The following is a 23,923-nucleotide window of genomic DNA, read 5'->3' as shown; positions in this document are numbered from 1 at the left end:
GACTTTAAGATATCTGTGTCTATATATGTTGCTTAATCATGAGTTTTCAGAATTTCTTGATATGAATAGCACTAAATATCGTGCACATAATTATAAGTATAGTTTACCCAGACGGTGTTGGAAAAACTGATGAGTATAATATTATATATATATATAAGATTTTTAGGTGACACCTGTGCTGGGTCAATTAAATATAGATTTCATTGACAATAGGTTAGACTCCTCCAAGCAATGTCAAGATTATCATGGTTGAAGATTATTTATAATTCCCTTGTGATGACATGACAGAGAGCCCTGCTGTGTGTCCAGCAGCTGGTTGTCTCAGAACAATGTTTTTGGCACCTTATTAGGGAAATTTCAGGAGTGTCTGGGTGTAAGGAGATGACAGAAAGTGTCTTGTGTTGAGAAATGGAAAAAGACCATTGATACTCAAAGGTCTGTGCAATTTCATATGGTTCTACTACCCATTTGTAGTGAAAGAATTATTGAGACACAATCAAGATATTGATGACAATCTCATTTTCTTGTTTTTAATTTGAGAGGAAGATTACAAGTTTTCTTCTGAGTTTACATAATTCTATCAAAATGATCAGGAAGAGAAAGGAAGACAGGGTCAGCTAGGGTATTGTTATGGGTTGAACTGTGTCCCCTCCAAACTCATAGGTTGAAGACCTAACCCCCAGGACCTGAGAATGTGACCTTATTTGGTGATAGGGTCTTTACAGAAGTAATCACGCAAAAATGAAGCCATTAGGGTGGGCTCTAATTCAATATAACTGGTGTCCTTATAACAAGGGGAAATTTGGACACAGAGACACACATAGAAGATGATGTAAAGACACATAGGGAGGGGGCTGGCCCAGTGGCACAAGCAGTTGGGTGCGCACGCTCTGCTGGGGTGGCCCGGCATTTGCCAGTTTGGATCCCGGGTGCGCACTGACACACCGCTTGTCAAGCCATGATGTGGCGGCATCCCATATAAAGTAGAGGAAGGTGGGCATGGATGTTAGCCCAGGGCCGGTCTTTCTCAGCAAAAAGAGGAGGATTGGCAGATGTTAGTTCAGGGCCAATCTTCCTCACACACACACACACAAAAAAGACACACAGGGAGAAGATGGCCTTCTACAAGCCAAAGAAAGAGGCTTGGAACAGATCCTTCCCTCACAGCTCTCAGAAGGAACCAACCCTGCTGACACCTTGATCATGGACTCCACCATCCAGAATTGTGAAAACAAGAAATTTCTGAGTCTGTAGTACTTAGTTATGGCAGCCTTAGCAAACTAATACAGGTATATAAATCATAGTTTATCATTTTACTAACAGTTATATAAACTCTAGCTCATCATTTTACTTATCATTGTAAATTAACAAACACTCACAATCTGAGATGGAATCATTTATGGACACTGTGGCTTTGCAGGGCTCGCCGAGGGCAGCATTCATTGTCATACGAAGCACCAGTTCAAATTTCTCAATTCCTTCCAGCACTGGTTGTCCAAGATCATCCAGAATGGTAACACGAACAGTCTGCATGTTGACTCCAGGTGCAAAATCTAAATTACGACTGATTCCCACATAGTCTGTTCCAGCTATGACAGTAGCAAAAGAATTATTCAATTGGGGATTGACTAAATTTGAACAAAATTATGAAAAGCAAATTATGTAGATTTATTTATACTTATTTAAAAAAATAAAGGCCAGCGTAACATTACAGAAAAGTATATTTAATGAAATGCAAAAGATTAGTATCTACATTAGTTATTGAGATAGTAGATCAACGATCATGTTCTGATCTTTGTTTTATCTATGTCTAACTATTTTAGCTTTAGTTATTTTAGCTTTCTGTCTTATAGTTCTTCCGTCTTTATTCTGGAATTCTCAAATAGAGCTAATAAAAATCAGGTCTAAAATAATCAGCCTATCAATCAAATATATGATTATCATAAATTGTATATAAAATATATATGTTTAAATTTTGTTAACATTAGTTAAATATCTATATTTTTACAGTTAAATATCTATATGTTTTCTATATTTTTTGGAGCCACTGCGGAACATCCTATTTAGGTGTGTTTAAAGCACACCTAGTTAAAGTAACACATTTCAGATACAAGTTTTTGTCCCACAAGCTCCACCCACACTTGCCCCAGGCAAAGAGGGCAATCCTTGATTCTCAAAGAGATAGTAATCAAGATGGACAAAAAGTCCTTTGAAACGGTGCTGGATGAAATTAGAAAGGTAATTACACTTAATTCCTTAAGTCGTATGCGCTACGAATTCTCATAGTTTATTCTCTTTGAGGGACTGCGTGCAGATTGTGCAAAATACGGGTTTAAGGATTGCAAAATTCGTTGGAATTTCAACGTATAATGTAGGAGTTAATATCTTGATACGTTTCAAGATACAAATAGAAATTAAATTAACGCTAAAGTTCTTGAGAGTCAGTGCGGTATTGTGGAAATTATATTCAGAGTCCTCGGTTCCGGAGCCGGCTCTACAAATCTTTAATAGCTCTGTCCTTTTGGATAAGTGATTTAATATTTCTGAACCGATTTCCTCATCTTTCAATAATGTAAGAGTGACTGAAAACTAGAGACAATACGTACGTAGAAAGTTTCTTGAAGAGTAATTATTATTGGAACAGATTTTTCAAATCTGTGAATAGGCAGACGATATTTGTTGTCTGGGCCGGACAAAATTAGCGTCCTGAGGAAAAGTGTGGCATTAAGTTTAAAGCTCTTAGGAATGAGCTTCAATAACTTGAATTTCAAAACTTTTTTGCTTCCTGCTTTCCTAGTTTTTGGTTCTTTTTGAGGCTATATTGTATGTAGCCTACCTCCCACAGTGAACCGGACAGCAAAAAAATTTAGCCTTGAGATAAATGTACCTTAAGCTAATGAGCTAAATGTAGTCTTGAGCCTAGCAGTACCTCTAGCACAAAGATAGAGAGTTTACCGAATTAGGAGGGGAAGGATTTACTGTACCATCCTTATGCTAATACAGGGTCCTTTGCTTAGAACTTCCAGGTAATTATCTCGCTATTTCCATACCTTTAGAACCCTTGACTGACACAGAAAGATTTGTTACCTTGTGCTCGGTGCTTATTATGTGTTTCAGCTCATGAAATTATTAATAAAATTGCCTGTGGACATGTTTTTCTTCACAATAAATGATTAATTTATAATAAAGCAAAATGTTTTTCTTCATCCTTTATAAAGCTTCTTTTCTTTTTCAAATTCGTATGTTAGGTTAAAATTTACGTATTTGACCATATTGAATGTTCTCTTTTGAATGAAACTCCTGCTTCTGCAAACCCAATTTGTCCAATTAAGATTTGCAATAAAATGTCAGCTTGCTAACTATATATTTAGAATTTGCCACAATTTGTTAACGAGCTGGTATATAATTGCTGTTTATAAGAAAATAGTTTGTGCGTTTAGGTAGACCGGAGTTCTACTTTTGGAAGCTATGGAGTGTCAGTTTGCATATATTCTCCCTTCCAAGCTGTGAAAAGATCACATCGTAAATGCTAATAAGGGGAACAGGAAATTTTCCAGAGATGAAAATCATATTCATATGAGATACCAACTTAATTCCTTATTTCTGTTCTGCAGTCAAAATGTCTTTTGCTGTTTATGCCAAATAATTAGATGCATCAACATTGTCTTAGTTTATTAAAATGGGATAAAAATATAGGCATATTTAAATATGAGAATTATTGGTTTTTTAAAAATTGCTCTCAGACTTTGTGAATGTAAGTCAGTTTAAAGCATGTAATCTCTTTCTGCATGTCACCATAGGTCTATAGATAATAGTGGCTGTCTGTCACTACTGTCATTTCAACCAAAGGCATGTAAGAAGATACTAGGAAAAGACATAGGAAGGGGGAAGAAAGGGGAAAAGACAGTGTTGAATTTGCTTTTCAAAAAGGAGGTAATTATAATAATAACCGGTAATTGTTGAGCACTTACTGTGTGTGCCTGTTGTAAGCACTTTCTCCCCGTGTTACTGATTGATCCTCCCGACAACCCATGAGGTGTAGGTACTATATTCGTTTTACAGATGGCAAACCTGCTCTCTGTGAGGTTAACTAGTCAGCTCAAGGATACCCAGCTGGTAAGTATTCACACTCACGCAGTCTGACTTCAGAGTGCCGTGCTGGTGTGCCTGGGGACAAGGCACAACAGCACAGCTGGGCCTCTCAGGCGTTGATGGAAGAATTGAGGCATGACTTGGCATCAACACAATCTAGGATCTGGTCCAGAAACTTGCTTTTGACTGTTTCCAATAATGATAATGATAAACTCCCAAGAGTACCTTATCCAGAATGCCATTTCCCCCCCTTTTTCAGTGACAATTAGACTACTGAGCACCCTGGATGTGTTTCTCAGTTGACTGGTCACTGTATTTTCCCCTAGCAGAATGATAGATGTGGAAAGTACAATTATCATTGTTTTGTAGTAAAAGAAAAGGGATTAGTTGATTATTAATGATTAGTAGTTACCAAATCATGACAGTCTGGTGTTTCCATCTCAAAGCTCGGCAAATAGTTGCAAGGAGAGCATATGTGATTTCAGTCATCTCTACATAGTGCTGGGTCAAGGCCTCCGAACTCCCTGAACTTCCCATTGATGAATATCCTGTAAGGAAAGGAACCATCCTTTACTGAATACGTATAATGTGTCAGATCTATTGACTCTTAATCCTCACAGTAACTCTGGGGTGGGTAGTGAATGGTATTCCCTTTTAGGTGAGGAGGCTGTCAGGATATAAAATGCCTCTCAAGGGCCACAGTGCCAGTTAGCAGCAGGCACACAGATTGAATTCAGGCCGCTCTGGCTCCTTGGGTTCTCATATCCCTGTGGAAGTGCTGAGAGCCTCGACTAGACCATGTTTTATTTATGTTTCTCTACCACTTAGCACATAATAGGTGCTCAGTAAATAATTGTGTGATGAATGAGTAATGTCTGATACATTTAATTTTAAAAATGACAATTTGGTTTAATTTGGGATGTTCTGAAACGCAAATTACCTTTACAGGAATTCTATATGTAATTTCTATTAATGTCAAATCTTATTACAGTTCTATTCCCTTTCTCTTTAGAAGTGAGTAGAGAGACTGAGGAGGTTTTCCTGCTATCTCAGCGTGTCCCTTAGAGCATGGAACCTAGAAAGGTAGAATGTCCTGTCACCACAGTGACTTTAGCTGCCCCTTGGTGCCGGGGCTGTAGAAGGTCCACCACTGTTTGAGTTTCTTCAGTAGTTCTGGTATATGCATACAACTGCTCTGCTTATGTGTATTAATGCTGTTTTTCTATGTTTTTTAGGCTGTTTTGACGGAGTACAAGTTAAAAGCAATCGAATATGTGCATGGATATTTTTCTAGTGAACAGGTATTCTTCTATTTGTTTAAGCAAAAATGTTTTTTTTGATACCGGTGTTCTGGTTAATGTCTGTTGACTGGCTGGTCAAGTTCAGAATTGCTTTTACTTTGTTGCTGTATTTGTTTAGGAACTTTAGAAACTTTCTGTTTGGGTAGAAAACTACAGAATTTATAGTTTGGGTATTTTATAAACGTACCTGCTATCACCACAATATCATATACTAACATGATTTTAAAAATGTCTAAAAAAAGCAGTTCAAAGTGTTTGTCATTCTGGATACACGATCATAAATTTATAAACTTCTAATGGTAAACGTACCCAAACTTGTACAGTATTTATAAAGTCAGTAATTGCAAAATTCAATACATATTATAAAAGAAAAGTTGAACAAATGGTGAAATATGTTCTTATATGAAGCCACTAAGTAAAAATTTTGGCAATAGGCAAAAAAAACAATGTCTAATAAGTAGTTTCTGTAACTGGCAGAAGACTGATGTTTTAAGCATGGTAGTTTAGTCATAACTTTCACCCAACTGTAGGGGAAGTTTGCTAATTTTGAAAAATATGAATGCATGCGCACACACAGAAACACACACACAGAGGCCAGATTTCTGAGGGACACTTCGAAAATACTTGATAGAGAAATAGGGCAGAAATAGAAATGCACATCTGTAGAACAGTTCTGGGAAAGGGTAGGGTAGACAATGGATGAATCTGTAGATTGAGTTAGTAAATGCTTCAACTTTTCTCTGTTTCTCAAGAGTTTCAAAACTTGAAGCTTGAATAACATTAAGCCTGTTGAAGTTCTGCCTACTAAATTGCTAAAAGCTACTTGATGATTTGCATGTGTTGGTGTCTATTTAATGAGTGTTTTTCAGCTGTCCCATTACTTTTCAAAAATTATATATTATTTTTATATATAATTCAAAATAATATATATTATATATTAAAATACTAAATTATATTACTTACTGTATTGCTATACTAGATTTTTCTTCCTATACAGACGTGATAGTTGGTAAAGTTTTGTGGTTGGTAAAGTGCCAGGTAGCATTTACTATATAGTAAAACATTATTCTCATAAAACTAAGGATATACAGTCTTACCAAATTATCTAGAAAGTACGCATAATACTTGTTTGCTAATTATGTATCTCTTTATAAGGAGTAAAAAGTATTTTTACTCTTTTTCACATACCATTCCAGTTTCTAGCATTAACCTTGCCTTGTAGAATAATTGAAACCTTAACAAATTTTTCAGGAACTCACAGTAAAGTAATTCATTAGCCCAGATTTATCACCCTCTCTTCTTGTGTCATTTTTTTTTTTTTCCTTTTGGAGTGTCCTTGGAGGCAGTGATTGATTAAAACTGTCACTCTCCACTAAATGTTTTAAGTTTTCCATTCATAATATATCTTTATATTCCTACGCTGACATTGTATCTCCATCTAGTACTTTTGCAACCTTCCTTTTCTCTAGGTGCTTTCTTTTTCTTGTATACCTTTTACTTTCCTTCGTTTCTAGACCAGCGATGTCCAAGACTTCGTGATGATGGAAGTGTTCTCTGTCTGCGCTGTCCATTATCATAGCTACCAGCTTCCTATGGCTACTGAGCACTTAAAATGTGGCTTGTGCCAGTGAGGAACTGAATTTTTTATTTGACTTGATTTCCATTGATGTAGCTGCAGGTGGCTACTCTATTAGCACAGTCTAGACTCTGGTGCCATGTTTGTCCCTCATCATCTGGGCCCAGGCAGCACATTTTGAATAGTAATTCAAAGTACTGAAGTAAATCTTGTAGGAATGTTTGCGAACACATTGCCATTATAAGTAACTTAGTTCCTTGCTTACAGGTGGTTGATTTATTGAGATATTTCTCCTGGGCTGAGCCTCAGTTGAAGGCAATGAAGGCATTACAGCATGTAAGTAACTTTATTTTTCCTTAGAATATAGAATTTAAGTATTTTTAATTCTCCCCTAGTTTTCTATAATTCATCTCAAGTTGTAATTTGTTTGCATTAGAAAAACTGGCCCTAAATTTCATTATACTTTTATTATTCAAAAAAACTGTTAAAAAATTAAAACTTGCCAAACTGTAGATTTAAATTGTATGTATATAATACTATTAAATTGTATACCAGTAAGTAATGTCTGATATATTTAATCTTAAAAATGACAATTTGGTTGAATTTGGGATGTTCTGAAACTCTAATTACCTTTACAGGAATTCTATATGCAATTTCTATTAATGTCAAATCCTATCTATTGCAATTCTATTCCTTTTCTCTGTAGGAGTGAGTAGGGAGGCCAAGGAGGTTTTCCTCTGTCTCAGTATATCCCTTACAGCATAGAACCTGGAAAGGTAGAATGTCACGTCACCACAGGACTAATTGGCAGATTGAAGGAGAAAGTATAGGCGAGCAAAACATAGGGTTTGGATTCTTAAGTGTTTTTATGCACTTCCTTTTATTTTTGGATGTCTTCATCTTGTATTTGTATTATATTGTATTTAGTCTTAGAAGAAGAGTCAGGCAGGTTTATACTTTCATTCTTTAGACCAACACTGTCCAAATGACCTTTCAGCAATGTTGGAAGTGTTTTATACCTGCACTATCCCATACGGTAACCATTGGCTACCTGTGGCTTTTGAGCACTTAAAATATGTCTAGTCTGCCTGAGGAACTGTATTTGTAATTTTATTTAATTTTAATTCAAACAGGCACATGTGCCTAGTGGCTGCTATATGGACAGCACAGTGCTAGAGCCTAGATTAACAGACATCTAAGTCAAATAGGAAGATTTTCCTCAGAGTGTCAGGCATGGATAGCTGTAAGGGAATCTGCAGATCCTTAACTTCCTGAACTGATTTGCCTAAGAAAATGTCTGGATCTGTTGGTGCTCTCCTCTTTAACAATTGCTTTTTTTCTACTCTACCAAAAAAAAAAAGAGTTATCTCTCCCATCCACCCACAACCTGAGGGTGAAAATCTTTTGCCAAAGATCAAAGAGATAGTGCAGTCTCCTGAGAGGGAGAGCAAAGCAGAGAGCTTCTGTAAGAAATACTGATGGGGACCTTGCCTCGTTTTATCAAGACAGCAATCTCATGACTAAGCTCTGAGACCTGCTCCTCTGTCCACTTACTTTGGAATTAAAATTCAGAGATGAGAAGGCCAGCGCAGGCACAACTTAATGCGTTTATTTGAATTAAGTTAAATTTGAGCTTTTCTGACAAAGTAAGTCTGATTTGATTGATTGTTTTCACACTCTGAAGACTGACTTTGACAATTAGGTTACAAAGTAGACATTTTCATAAATTAAATGAGCTAAATCAGTATTTCTGAGGTTTTTGCAAATATATAATAAACTTTATTATATAAGGAAATCAATCTTTTGCGAATATTTAAACTTCTGGTAAAATTTTTAGATGCCAATTTAAAAACATGGAAGGGGTATATAGTTTTACCACTTCTTTTCGTGGTACGTGAGTACAAGTGTTTGGGAACCACTGTTCCAAATTTTAGGAATCTATTGGCTGTTGATTCTAACTGATCTTCTTACAGTGACTTTCCTTTTGAATTTCCTCTACTGTTAACATAAATCTATAAATTGGCCAAATCTTCTACCTGCTCTTCAAAGATACATGTACCCTAGTTGAATAAATTATGTAACATTCCCCACAATCTTGGAGTGTCACAGTGCACATTAACATAAGACTCTTAAAGTTCTGCAGTAAAGAAACCTGTTTAACCCATCTTTCCCCTAATTGACGTGACTGTAGTACCCCTTTTTAGTAACACTATTCACCATGGATCTCACTTGGGGAAGTGCTGATTGTGGCTTACCTAGCATTCTAACTGAGGAATGTAATTTTTCCTAACTTCTCAAGCAGTGTATCTCCCATATTTGTAAGTATCCACTTTTTATATAACCTTTCTGAGAAAAGTAGTATATGTAAATTTTTTTTCCTATAAATGAACACATTGAGAAATGTGGATTAAAAAGAGCACATAGGAGAACTTAGATCTTCAGTTGAAATAGTTATTGAAAAAGCCTAAGTTTAATTCACTTAGTTTTTTGGGTTTTTTTGAGGAAGATCAGCTCTGAGCTAACATCTGCCAATCCTCCTCTTTTTGCTGAGGAAGACTGGCCCTGGGCTAACATCCATGCCCATCTTCCTCCACTTTATATGGGACACCGCCACAGCATGGCTTGCCAAGCGGTACGTCAGTGCGTGCCTGGGATCTGAACTGGCGAACCCCGGGCCGCCGCAGCAGAGCACACGTGCTTAACCGCTTGCGCCACTGGGCTGACCCCTTCACATAGTTTTTAGAGCTTACTTTTGAGTAAACAGTTTTCACCTCAAATATTTATATTAAGAACATTTAACTATACTTCCCCTAAAAAAGGCAATTTCTGGCATGAAAATTTCTCAGGTTGAAAATAAAATTATTTTTTATATTAATAGAAAATGGTGGCTGTTCACCCAGCAGAAGTGGTCAATATACTCAATTGTTTCACCTTCAGTAAAGACAAACTAGTTGCTCTTGAACTGTTAGCTTCGTAAGTATTTTTTTCTTTTTACTTTATTAGAGAAAATTTGAAAGACTTTTTAAATGTCTTTTAACTCATTAGTGTGTGTTAATGTGTTAGAATTATATTAGTGAATGGAACTCTAATAAAATCTACGAAAGCATAGACCTAAATTCTTATATCTAAATATCTAGTGTACTTATTACACATGGTTATAACTTACAAAATAAGGGGGCTTATCAAAAGTATTTGTTTTGATTTGTCTGCATTTCAGTGACTTGCTTTTACCTTACTACTCTGAATGACTTGAAAGGCTCATTGATAAGGCCCTAGGACTTACAGTTAGACGGGTTCTGCCACATTCTGACAACATATTTTTTGGTTTAATATGTACTTATTGTTTCTAGGCCTTATTTTCCTCAGTCATAAAAATGAAGATCTCACCTATTTAGTAGGGTATGTGAACTTTAAATACTGTAAGATAGGTGTAAGCATCCCTCACAGCATCTGATAAGTGACTGTAATGAATGTAAGCTCAAAGAGAAAAGGAATCTGCTCTTCTGCGGAATGAAAGAGTCTATAAGTTGCCGTTTATTTATAGCACATGCATTTTTAAGTCTCTTATATATTTACAGATGTCCACAAAAACACAAAATTAAAATAAAGATAAAACTTCATTTTTAGATCAGCCATGATTTTTCTGCATTTAACACCTGGTTGGTTCTATTGCCATAGCTCTCCTAACACTCACTGAGAGGGTATATTTTCAAGAATGTCAAAATAGTGATTTTTATTTATAGTATTACTTTTGTTGCTTTCAGGTAACCAGATAAACCTCAGTTCAGTTATTATATTTACCATCTTTATGTAAACATGTTATTTACATTCACCAATTAAAAGGAAATAATCACAGTTTTCTCCCTGTGTCATGGGGAAAAGCTTACTCAGATATATTTGTGTGGGAAACCAAGGTTGTTGGCCTCTGTATGTGTGTCCAGATTCTTAAATGAAAAGCTGAATTTTATTTCCTTGGTAGAAACATTGTTGACGCCCAGAATGCTCGTCCCATTGAAGATTTATTCAGGATCAATATGTCTGAGAAGAAACGATGCAAGAGAGTACTTGAACAGGTAATTTTCTCAAGATTGCTGTATAAATGGTACATTGGTTTTTCTGAATGTTGATGAAGAAAAAAGTACCAGTCTCACTCCTATGTTAACTTTGATGAATAACCTGACTGCTGTTATGGGATGGGTTCAGAATGACATCCCTGCAGTCTGTGGAGGAGAAACAGCTGAGTGAAGGGGATGCTGGAGGATGAAGAGATGGCTTGAGAGTGAGAGGCTGATTGGCCCCTCAGCTTGAGCCTCATGGGGTATTTATTCTCAGTCCCTCAGTAACTTTGCCCAGGCTCCAAGCTTTTGTCTTTAATTTTATGTATTTAGGAATGTTTTAAATTTGCTTTGTCATCAGGCTTATGTTAATCAAATTCCTAAGAGATGAATAATAAAGCAAAATTCTAGTTTATTAATTTAAAATTTCTAAGAGTGAGAGAAATAGTCCTTGTCAAGCCTAGAAAATTTGATTTGTCATCTAAGGTAGTTATTTCTCAGAACTGTTATGGCTAGAAACTGAATTAGTAATTAGAAACCTGCTTGAGGAGACACAGACTGCTTTCTGCAGCCCAATCATATTTAATCCTTACACCCTCCCCTCAGCTCAGGGAGAGGAGAAAACTTTGCCTCAGTCATAAGTTACTGTAGCAGAAGCAAGATCTGAGCCCAAGTTTCTTTGCTTTAGTAACTTCATCATTGGTTTTCTTGACTAAATTCTTTAAGGCATCATGCATTTACTGCTGTGGTTTTCTTCCTTATAAAGTATTCTGATCATGTCACTTTCTTTCTCAGAAATAATCTAGGCCTGAGTGTTCTGTGGAATAGGCCCTTTGGTCAATGTATATTAGTAGAACTTTTCTGGGAGGTAAACTTGAAGAGCCTTTAAAATGTTCATACGTTTTGACCCAAATATTCTATTTCTAGGAATTTATTCTAAGGAAATAAATAGAAATATACAAATACGTATATATGGGCATTCACCATGGTGCTATTTATAATAGCCAAAAATTGAGAAGATTTTTAGTGTTGGAGTGTTTAGTAGGGGCCTGGATAGTATAGCTAATTATATGTGTTGTGAATCAATTTATAAAACCAATATACCTCTATAACATCATACATACTTGTAAAATATAGCTACGTATACATAACTTGATATTCCTATAATACAATATAGATCTATTGGAATACATGTCACCTAATATAGTGTTTTTCATTCACTGAATAAATACTTATTGAGCACTAACTCGGTATGTGTTAGACACTATTTTAGAAGCTGGGGATGCAGTAATGAACAAGCTGGGCCACACTCCGTCCCTCAGTGCATCTCATCATCGTGTAATATTATGTTGAACACTGTGTACCCGAATAACTCTTGCTTTTTCAATAGCACAGCTCTTTGGACATCCAAGGTCCCATGTTATTTGTTTGTTTGTATTTTTTCCACTAAATTATAAAATTCTTGAGAGTGGAGACCATGTCTCTTTGGTCTCTGTGCTCTTTTTGCCTTGCCCGTAACATGAGTCTTGGTGTTTGTAGAGTTGGATAATGTTCTTTTCTGGTCGTCAGAGAAATGGGACGTATTAAATAGTAAATGGACTTTTTTGCACACAATTTACAAAATCTGTTTTGAAGATATCTTTGTATAGGAGTCTATTAATTGTGACATTAAAAACATTATGTTACCATTTTGATAATTTCGTTTAAATAAAGTGATTTTACTTACTAATTTTGGTCATATTCACCACTGTAAATGCTGATGGATGGATGAACAGATTGAATGTGATGCTATTAATTCATGTTTTTTCAGCCGGGCTTCCCAATATCCAGAGTACTTAACTTTATGAGTTTATTTGATTTTTTAGCCACCTCTTCTTTTTTATGTTACAGGCTTTCAAGGGGGGCTGCAAAGCTCCTCATGCTATGATCTCTTCTTGTGGAACAATCCCAGGAAATCCATATCCCAAAGGAAGACCTAGTCGCATAAATGGAATTTTCCCAGCAAGCATGCTTTTATGGCTTACGTATGAAACTTCTTGTGGTTAAATATGAAATTTAGCATAGTTATGATATTTAAAGAAAATGCCAGTTGATGGTGCTTCTACAAAGGAAAGGAATTTTATGTCAGCAACTTAATTCATAGATTCACCACTGATTGAAAGTTCATATGTAAACTACATTGAAGTATTTGTGTAAAATGTACAGAACAAGCCAAACATAAAAGAGGATGATTTCGTTTTGTTTTGTTTTTCCAAGTATTTTAGAAGCAGTGATTTACATTTAATAAAGGAGCATTTCTCAAATTCTCAGTATTCCTCAGTTTCACAGTTAAGTGTGTTTGGGAAACTGCATGCAATGTTTTCTTCCTGGAGAATCACGTTGCATAATAAAGGCTCTGAGAAGTCCCATAAGAAAGAAAACTTCTTTTTGTATCATCCAGTGTACTTCAGACTTCTTTGCAAAATAACTTTTGCAAAGAACGATATATTTTTATTGCGGTGTAGCAAATAACCTTAAAACCTAGTGGATTAAAACAATAAACGTTTATTGTCTTGTACAGTTCCTGTGAGTCAGGAATCTGAGAGTGGCTTAGCTTGGTTCTGGCTCAGGGTTTCTCATGAGGCTGCAGTCATCGGAAGGCTTGATTGAAGCTCAGGACTATGCTTCCAAGGTGGCTCACTTACATGCCTAGCAAGTTAATGTTGGTTCTTGGCAGGAGGTCTGTGTTCCTCACCGTAAGCACTTTTCCATAGTGCTGCTTGAGTACCTCATGATATGACAGCTGACTTCCACCAGAGCAAATAATCCAGGAGAAGGCAAGTGGAAACTGTTGTCTCTTGTGACTTAGCCTTGAAGGTTAAATGCCATCATTTCTGGAATATCCTATTTGTTGCACAGGTCAGCCCTATTCATTCTGGAAGGGAACTGTATAAGGACATTTAGGAGATGAGGCTCACTGGGGACCATCTTGGAAGTTGGCTTCCATACTAGTATGTACCGTTAAGGGACTCACATTATTAGGGGGACACTTTGTAATAGTCTGTCACCTTATTCTGATCTGTTAATTATAGCAGTCTTGAATGAGGTCTCATTTGCCCTTGTATAATATAAACTATCAAACTTAATACTTATAAAGAACACCATTTTTTATCTATTCTCAACTGTAATACAGATACTCTTTTTGATTCTCTGAGTATTATACATACTGTAGCATTGGAAGTCTATTTCTGGTTGCTCCTCTTGTGGAGGGAAAAACATTAGAACATACCTTGTCCTGCCCTTCTGTCATCCCCATGTGTACAGTGTGTGTGTTACCAAACCAAGTGGGCTCACCTCCTGGTGAGTTAAATAAGACTGCACCAGTGGAAGTTGTCTCACAAAGCAAAGTGTATTTGCAGCAAATAGGAGGAGATGAGGAACCATTTCCAAAGTCATGGTGTCCCCGAACAAAGGGAAGCAGGAACTTTTATTTCTATTGAGGAATGCATATTCAAAAGCGAGAGGCGGGGTATTCGCTTGCACAGGCTCAGCTGGAGAACATGCTTCCACATAATAAGGCCTAAGCTTCTCCTGGAGAGATCTTTTTGTTAAAAATAAGGCAAAAGTCATAGGCATGGCTCTTGTGGTGAGACCTGGTCAGTTTCAGGATGGCTAGTGATTACATCTCCCTTGAGTTTCTGGCTTGGTCAGTTTCAGGGCTGCTGGTTACATCTGCTTAACATACAAAAGGAAAAGAAATAACTTGGAAAAACAGTTAATTGCTTCCAAACCCACCTTGGAGTCTCTGGAGGCCCCTAGTCAGTGACATGTTTATTTCTGAGTGCTTCTGTACATGTTAGGATGGGTCTGCGCCAGAGGAGAGTTCCTCAGCCCTTATCAGAGTCGTGCAGCCAGAGCAGGATTGGGTCTGGAATCCAAGTCCTTAAACTCCTACCAGGTTAAGTATATTTTGTTCAATATAATACAGTGAGGAGTTTGTTTGTTTGTTTCTGGTTTGGGGTTTTTTTTAAGTCTCAATTATCTTTCTTTCTTTCTTTTCATTTATTTTTTAAATAGGGAACCCCTTTGAAAAAAGATGGTGAAGAATGTACTAATGAAGGCAAAGGAATAGCTGCACGGATTCTTGGACCATCCAAACCAGTATGTTTAGAAAATAAATCATGAAACAATTCTTAACTCTTACGTGTAGCTTCCTGTCCATTCAAAGTATGAATTCTGTTTTTGTGTTGTGAAGTTCAAAGTATACTAGAAACTCTAGGAGAGTGAATGGTATAGAGAACTACAGTATAATTAGTTAACAGTGTGAAGGGCCCTTCTGAGGTTTAATGTTTTAGTTTAAAGTAAGCCCAGTCAAATTGTTTTTATCTTTTTCTCCAGCCTCATTCAGCTGTCCACTTGGAGGTATGGAGTATGGAGAATTCACTTTAACTAAGGTTGTGTTTTGGTCGAATTAGTATTAGTATTAGTGAAAGAAGAATGGAGCCAGGAGGATGAGAGTATTTTCAAGGGAGTGATTATAATGATTGATTGGAATATAAACAGAAGAGAAGACAACCCCTGGGTTGAAGGATTGTTGGGGTTGAAGTACTTGAGGCCTCCACATGGCCACCTTGCAATCCCTGCCTGTCCACTGACAGGAACTCCAGTGGCAGTGGTTCGTAGCAGAATAGTCACAGATGATAGTCATTGCATGAGACTAGCGCATCATACAGGGCCGCCATTATGAGAGCCAGAAAGAATCTGGATCCTTTACCACCAGTGGATCCCCTTTGCCCCGAGGGCACAAGTGCACCCTCCCTAGGGCATGCCCTCCAGCCCTCCCTCCTTCCCTCCCTCCCTCTCTCTCTCTCTCTCTCTCATTAAAAGTATATTGTTTGGGGGCCGGCCCGGTGGCGCAAGCGGTTAAGTGCGCGCGCTCCGCTGCGGCGGCCCGGGGTTCGCTGGTTCGGATCCCGGGCGCGCACAGACGCACTGCTTGGTAAGCCATGCTCTGGCGGCGTCCCATATAAAGTGGAGGAAGATGGGCACAGATGTTAGCCCAGGGCCGTCTTCCTCAGCAAAAAAAGAGGAGGATTGGCTGTTAGCTCAGGGCTGATCTCCTCACAAAAAAAAAAAAAAAAAAAAAAGTATATTGTTTGACTTAGCTTCAGATATCTTTGGTTCTCTAAAGACTAGTTGTTTGAATGCTTTGTTACTTGTATAAGTTCCATCAAGTATAAAATAAGATTTGTGGATTTAAAAAGGCAAAACCACTAAAATAGTGAATTCATAACTCCAGTCAACATTCTACTGCAGTTGTCAGAATTCCGAATTCCAAAGCCTAGTGGATTTCTTGTCTTACATAGGAAGAGATGGGAATTCTTGGATTAACCTAGGCTGGGTTTAGAGAGGAGTATGCTGTTTACGATAAGGTCTGACCCTTCACTGGAAATGATGTAATACTAAAATAAAAAATAAACACCTCCGCAACAGTCTTTGACAGGATCTGCCTTTGCAATTTATAGGAACCACATTTGTTAAAGCAAAGAATTTCCCTCATTTGTGCCGTGTATGAGTCCAGTAGCATTTGGTATGCTGGGGCATTTTTAGCCTCTTGGGACTAAATATTTTGAAAGACAAGTTGTACCTTGTTTTGCCAGGACACTGCTTACTTGGTTTTCTTCTAACTGCTATACTTCCCCCCCTCATCTAGCCTCCTTCAACGTACAATCCACATAAACCTGTTCCTTATCCAATACCTCCATGCCGGCCACATGCAACTATTGCACCAAGTAAGTTCTTTCATTTTTTAATTTTTTTTCACTGTTTACTTATTAAATTGAAAGCAAAGTAAATGTTCGTATATGTTCTTGGGAATCTGGAGCACTTAGGAAGTATGCTATGATGAGTTTAATTTTGCCCACAGTCAGCTACTAGTGTCTTGGTCTACAAGAATGCAGCAGAGAGAGCTTATTTAGGATATTTTCCTTTTGATAAATTAATTATAGATTATTTTTAATCGTTATTTATTATTATGGCTTTTCGCTTTGGTAAATCATCTTGATTTACCTTTTTGGTAATTGGTGTTCAAAGATATCATTAATGCATTTAACTTAAAAAGGTCAAGTGTATGTGCTTGACAGAAAAGACGAATAATTTAAGTATGGCAGGTTCTGCCTGCCATGCCATTCAGGCCATTCAGTGAGCTTATGCCTGGAGTGAGCATGCAATGGGAAATGGGAATCTTGAGGAGTCTCATTTGATCTCAGTTTTCACCTAACCCTAGACCCAAACCTCCATGTAAAATGCAACTCTATTATGTAACAGTTTTAAAAATAAATCAGATAGCTGCACTAACACGGTTTGAACTCCTGACCACAGAACGATACTAAATTATATATTTTTTTCTGTTATATTTTTATTTTAGGTGCTTATAACAATGCAGGTCTGGTACCGTTGGCCAGTGTCATAGCTCCAGGTGTGCCCCCTCCACCTCCATATACTCCTAATCCAGTAGGAACAGGTAAAATCATGTTATCATGGGGTGTTAAAAGTAAATAACTTATTCATCCACAGATGTGCACTTGGAGGGGACAGGTGTTTGACATGGTGTGTCCTGACAGAGGGAGCACAAGCTTAGGAGCCTGATGATGGATCTGAGTACGATACACAGGGTCCCCTAGAGTGGCCTTGGCCTGCATGTGTGAACTCGAGCACATTGTAGAAATAAGAACCATTTCTCATCAGCGAGAAACTTGGACAGGCTATGAAAAAGTATGATTGACACAATGAGTGTCGCCATTTGGGCAAATTGCTCCTGCCATGGGAGGAAAGTCTCGTCGGTGCTCAGAAGGGCTTAAACTCTTTCCCCAGCACGCCCCTGTTCAGCCTGTTTCTTGGGTCTGTTGGGAACACGGGATGTGAAGGATAAATATTTTTCTGTATATTGCCAAAGTGTTCTCCAAAAAGACTGAACTAGTTTATACCTGCCAGTGAGAGGATACAAGCATACTGTTCCTTCATGTCCTTTCAACATGGGATATTACCAGTTTTTTAACTTCCGCGAATTTGATAAGGCTGATTGAGCTTACATTTTCATTTGGCTGTCTTTTATAAATAAAAGTTTAATTTTTATTTTGATCAATTATTGTTTATTTGATTCTTCTGAGTTTTAAATGTCTTGCTTAGAAAACCCTACCCTATCCCAACAGTATGAAAATATCATCTATATTCTCTAATTATTTTTATAGTGATTCTTTTTTAATATATAGCTTTTATTCTACTTGCCATTTATTTTTTTATGTGTGTAAGTAAGGGATAGAACTTGTTTTTTTTCACTTCCCTCCCCAGAAACTCAGTTACTTAATAGCATTTAATAAATTCTTTTTCTGTTTTACCAGCCAGAGTGGTTCTGGTGTTTGCAGCTGCATACTCTTACTGATAAGACTTGTAAAACATTTTTTCCAAAATTTATCATTTCTTGCCCTTGTTTATGTACCTTTCACTCTTAGAGTTTTACATTTTTGCCTAGACAAATAGAGACAAAGAAAAGCTGAAACCGTGTTAGCTTGATTAGATCTTAACCCTAGGTAGTTCAGGTAATTTAGAGCTTGTAAGACTCCTATTCCGTCTGGAATTTATTTTCGTATAGGGGTGAAATAGAAGTTCATCTTAATTTTTTTTTCAGATGGTAGCCAGTCTTGCTAGCACCATTTATTAACCTAGTTTTTACACTGATTGGAAATACCACATTTATCTTAAGTTTTCAAAGACACACATGACTCTAATGCTGGGGTTTTTTTTTTCTATCCCAATCTACTTATTTTATGTTGTGATGATCCCATATGGATTTGGTTAGCAGATTTATAATATCTTCTGATATCTAATAAGACTAGCTTTCTCTCACTATATTTTTACATCTTTCTTATCTATTTTTGGAAGTTTATTCTTCCATCTGAACTTTAAGATCACTATAATGTGATTTTGAACACAATTACACACTTAATGTGCAATTGAAAACAGTTGAATTTATGTATATATACTTATATAGTAATTTTGGGAGAATTTTTTGTGTGTGTGTGTGTGAGGAGATCAGCCCTGTGCTAACATCTGCCAATCCTCCTGTTTTTTTTGCCGAGGAAGACCGGCCGCAGGCCAACATCCGTACGCATCCTCCTCCACTCTATATGGGACACCGCCACAGCGTGGCTTGCCAAGCGGTGCGTCGGTACGCGCTCGGGATCCAAAGCTGCGAACCCCAGGCCCCCGCAGCAGAACGCGCACACCCAACCACTTGCGCCACCGGGCCGGCCCCGAGAATTGATATTTTTATGATATTAAGTCTTACCATTCAGTCATTTTACATCTTTCTGTCATGTCAAATAGTATTTCTCCTCCACCCCAGGGCTTATTTTATCTCTTTCAACAAGATTTTGTAGTTTTCTTCATATAGGTTCTTTGCCATAGGTTTGTCTCTAGGGGTTTTAGAGGTATTTTTTGGTACAGTTATAAATGGAATATTTCATTTCTAGCTGCTTATTACTAATTACCTAGTGTCAGCTGAATTATACTTTACTATAAAATATTTCTTTTTTCCCTGGCCTTATTGGGCATTAATATTGTCCTAACTCCTTTTTGCTTTCATTTTACATATGTATTTTACCTGTATCTTTATTTTTAATTTTTTTTTAGGGTTTTATTTGGTAGGTTAGTTGGTTTTTAAATTGCATTTATAGCTAGATTCTGCTTTTTAAACCAGTGAAGAGAGACTTAATAGGAATTTCCAATAATCATAAAAATTACATGTTTGTTATTAGTCCTTCCATTTTATTTTTGTATTCATTATTATTCTTTTATCCTAGTTTTTCATTTTCCTTACTTTTGTTTGCTTGGATTAGTCAAATTGTTGTTTTATTTTTTAACTCTCCTCTTCTTGCCCCCACCCAAACTTTATCTGTAATATTGCTAGTGATTACCTTTGTATTCTTAATAGTTGTCACTGTACAAAAAACTAAAAAAGCTGTGCTATACTCCACCGTTTGACTTACATACTGCCTCTCCTTTTTCATCCATTTCTGTGTTTTGTTGGAATACTATACCTTTTTTTCTTCTGTGCCTTTAAAGTTACGGCTTTTTACTGTTTCTTCTGTTCTTTGATTCCCTTTTCTGACATGCTCATTCTAATTTTCCTTTAGTAGAAAATTTCTCTAAGTCATTTCTTCAAAAAGAGGACGGGGGCAGCCCAGTGGCGCAAGTGGTTAAGTGTGCGTGCTGCGGTGGCCCGGGGTTCGCCAGTTCGGATCCCGGGCGTGCACCAACGCACCGCTTGGCAAGCCATGCTGTGGCGGCGTCCCATATAAAGTGGAGGAAGACGAGCACGGATGTTAGCCCAGGGCCAGTCTTCCTCAGCAAAAAAAAAAAAAAAAAAAGAGGAAGATTGGCAGATGTTAGCACAGGGCTGATCTTCCTCACAAAAAAAAAAATTTTTTTTTTTTTTAAAAAGAGGACATATTTTAGGGTTGTAGATGAGAAACCCAATTCCAGTTAATTTTCTTTTCTTTGTTAGAACCTTGGACTCTTTCTGTAAGCTTACAAAGAAGAGATTCCTTATCTTTGGAGTTCAGAAATGTCTTTTAATCTTGGGGTTCAGATATTTCACCAGGATGTCTAGGGATCTATCTTACCATTAATCTTTCCTGAAACTCTGTAAGCCCTTTGGATATGAAAACTCAAGTCTGTGAAGCTTAGGAAAATTTTGTTTTTATTATTGTTTAATTATTGCTTTTTCATCTGGTCTTTTTTCTCCTTCTGGCACTCTTATTTTGCACTGTCTTTGCCTTCTGAGTCTCTTACCTATTCATTTATGATATCCTTTTCTGTGTATTTTTGTCGTTTTAAATGGGAGTTTTTTTGTTTCTTATTTCCAACTAAGTAATTGAGCTTTCAGTAATATTATTCTGATCGTCACCATTCTTTGCAGTTATCAATTTGGAGTCGGATTTTTATCTGAAGTCGTCACCTGCTCTGCTTACTTTCTTGCAGTATTATGGGTGTGTGTGTTCCTAATTTGCATCACAGGTTTTTTCTCTCTTTTTCATTGAATCTCCGTTGATAGACACAATTCGTTCTGGTTGTTTATTTGTACTAAGTCCCTGAAACAAGCCATGATCTTTCTTTCTCACCATGTCAGGCTTGAGGGTTTCCTTTGCGCCTTGTGCCTGTCACAATGTTGGTTTCTTGGACAGTTATTGTCAAGCCATGAGAGGTCATTTTTCCCGTTGTACCTTTGACTGATGGTCTGGTTAGATGGGTCCTTTCCCATGTGGGTGGGGAGGAGCGTGTTTTAGGTTGTCAACCTCACAGGCTTAGAGTAAGCCTTAACTAGGGTAGTTCTCCTTATCAGCTCCTAGCATAGGTCCTTTTCCTGACCTGAGTGCAACAAGTGAGGGGGGCCACTTTTCTGTTTGCTTGGGTGATCCACAATGGCTTTCGAGATTGGTCCCTCAGATGACAGTGGATTCTGCACTCAGCATCCACCTCCCACTTCCGAGTCTTCCTACTGTTGTAGGCAGTGGTACCGAAAAGTGACTGTCTGTCAGCTTAGCCAGTGACAGTGGTTCTTTGCACTCCAGCTGCAGGCTGCGCTTTCTCGTGGGTGCCACACTCAGGCCATCATCTTTCCGGAAGGTGTTCTTAAATATATCTATAAAATAATACTTATTTAAAACCTGATATGTTAAGGAGTAGTCGGGGGGAGGGCGGTGGGGATCAATTGCTCATAATCCTACGTGTCTTCATATAGTTACTACTATGATTTTTGTTTATTTCCTTATTTTCCCCCATAGGCATACATTGTTTTTCCTTTTTTTTTTTTTATAATTTTTTTTTTTTTAATTTTTCCCCCAAAGCCCCAGTAGATAGTTGTATGTCATAGCTGCACACCCCTCTAGCTGTATGTGGGACGCGGCCCCAGCATGGCCGGAGAAGCGGTGCCTCAGTGCACGCCCGGGATCCGAACCCCGGGCTGCCAGCAGCGGAGCACGTGCACTCAACCATTAAGCCGTGGGGCCGGCCCTGTTTTTCCTAATATAGTATACATACGTGTCCTGAGTTTTTCTTTTCTTGACCGCAATCTCTGATTATTATGGTGTTGAATAATTTGATAAAGCTTCAAATCAACTTTTATATATTTATTTTTATATAGAAAATGAAGACCTTTCCAGTCAGTCAAAATCTACACAGAATCAAAGTAAGTACCAGGTTTGATCCAGAGATAGTGATGTCTGCTCTGTTATTCACTGAAATGATTTTGAGTTGAGTGCATTGGAAATCTTTATGCTTTGGGGAAAGTTCCTGGTTAAAGAATCTAACTAACCAATACTTGCTAAAACTGGCTTAATAGTGGTACATTTCATACACACAACATGAAATGCACATATCAACTAGATTTAAAATGAACCATATGCTTTTGTATCCTATTTGCAAAACTTTCAATGTAATCTAAGTGCTATGTGGCATTATATCCACATTAACTTTATGTTACGGGATATTAGAAGCCTCATTTCTTTTTGATATAAACACATATGGTGATGAAAACCGTTTTTGACAAATGCTATGTCAGATACTACTTTCAGATTTAATTACTTCAATAAGCATTTGGGGTAGCATAACTTAGAATAACTTAGAAAGAAAAGAATAAGGGGTGCCAAAGGGTAAGTGGAATTGAAAAATGAAGATGAGATGTGGCCTGTAATGCCTGCAGATGGCAGCAGCACTGTACCATTTTATGCCTCCCCTAGCTGAGGATAAGTGTGGTCAGGATGCAGACACTTTCCGGTGTGAGACGGAATCTGGGATTGGTTCTTGTGCAACAAAGTAGTGCGTGAATCTCATCATTATGGTGCGGGATCAGGAGTCTGGATGGGAGAATCCCACTCCCTGAGAATGGTGCCTGAGTGGTGCTTTTGAGCTGGTGGTTTCTAAAGGAGGTAGCAGAGTGGGGTGGAAAGAGTGCTAAGTGAACTGTCAGGACGCCCAGTTTCTTGTCCTGGCTTTGGCACCACCTGGCTTTGTGAGCTTGGGCAGGTCATCTAACTTCTGCGAAGAGGGGGTTAAAGAATCTTCAGTCTTTATACTCAGCTTCATTAGCAGATCTTTTTTTGAAGGGAATAAATAGGTTAAGTGTCATAAGCTCGGTTGTTAGGAATAGCATACTTTGTTTTCCTGTGCTAGGTTATTTTAGCATGATTAAGATTTTTTTTTTTTTCCTTTTTGAAGCACAGTAAGAAACAAAAATAAAGACAAACTAGTATAGTGGTTAGGAACATGGGTTTGACAGACCCAGGTTCAGATCTCAGTGTTACTACTTCATAACTACATGACCTTTTTCATTGTTATTATTATTATTATTGTAGTAAGATCTCATTTATTGAGATCTTTCCTCTTAAATATTTGAGTACCCAGTACAGTATTGTGCTGTAGGCACAATGTTGTACAGCAGATCTCTGGAAGTTATTCATTTTGCATAACTGAAACTATACCCTTTGAACGCCACTTAATAGCCGCATGATCTTTTAACAAGTTCGTTAATCACACCAAGCCTCAGATTGCCCATCTATAAAATGGAGGTGTCAGTACCTGTCTCAAAGGGTTATGTGAGGACAAATGACATGATGGGCGTAAAGTACAAAGCACAGGATCTGACAGATAGTGTTTAATGGTTAACAACCAAATTAGATGACAGGAGAGTGATATTTATCATGGTATGTTTTGGGGGTTTTTTGTTTTTTTGTTTTGTTGCATTTTAACTGTAGGCACTATGATTAACAGTGCATGGCTTTTGCTCTATTATATAAAAAGATCTCCAACAGAGGCTGCTATAAAGAACACTATGAGACAGGTTGGTTTTACCTTGCAATCTG

The 23,923-nt window shown here is 37.5% G+C and overlaps 2 protein-coding genes across 1 annotated transcript in view; one reads left to right on the top strand and one right to left on the bottom strand.

Moving 5' to 3' along the window:
* LOC131409893 (phosphatidylinositol 3,4,5-trisphosphate 3-phosphatase TPTE2-like) overlaps positions 1 to 23,923 on the bottom strand; it is a 227,840-nt gene that overhangs the window by 150,916 nt on the left and 53,001 nt on the right.
* Positions 2,080 to 23,923, top strand: part of LOC131409888 (proline and serine-rich protein 1-like) — a 28,136-nt gene continuing 6,292 nt past the window's right edge. The window contains exons 1-10 of the mRNA XM_058547638.1: positions 2,080 to 2,238; positions 5,328 to 5,393; positions 7,237 to 7,305; positions 9,848 to 9,942; positions 10,949 to 11,042; positions 12,915 to 13,025; positions 15,081 to 15,164; positions 16,717 to 16,795; positions 17,431 to 17,526; positions 22,207 to 22,251. Coding sequence (XP_058403621.1) covers positions 2,194 to 2,238; positions 5,328 to 5,393; positions 7,237 to 7,305; positions 9,848 to 9,942; positions 10,949 to 11,042; positions 12,915 to 13,025; positions 15,081 to 15,164; positions 16,717 to 16,795; positions 17,431 to 17,526; positions 22,207 to 22,251 — 784 coding nt within the window. The 5' untranslated portion in view covers positions 2,080 to 2,193. The remainder of the gene's footprint in view (positions 2,239 to 5,327; positions 5,394 to 7,236; positions 7,306 to 9,847; positions 9,943 to 10,948; positions 11,043 to 12,914; positions 13,026 to 15,080; positions 15,165 to 16,716; positions 16,796 to 17,430; positions 17,527 to 22,206; positions 22,252 to 23,923) is intronic.

Source organism: Diceros bicornis, chromosome 9, assembly GCF_020826845.1.
Source record: "Diceros bicornis minor isolate mBicDic1 chromosome 9, mDicBic1.mat.cur, whole genome shotgun sequence".
Taxonomy (NCBI): domain Eukaryota; kingdom Metazoa; phylum Chordata; class Mammalia; order Perissodactyla; family Rhinocerotidae; genus Diceros; species Diceros bicornis.
The sequence above is the reverse complement of the archived record's forward strand: the minus strand, read 5'-3'. Positions and strand labels throughout refer to the sequence as shown.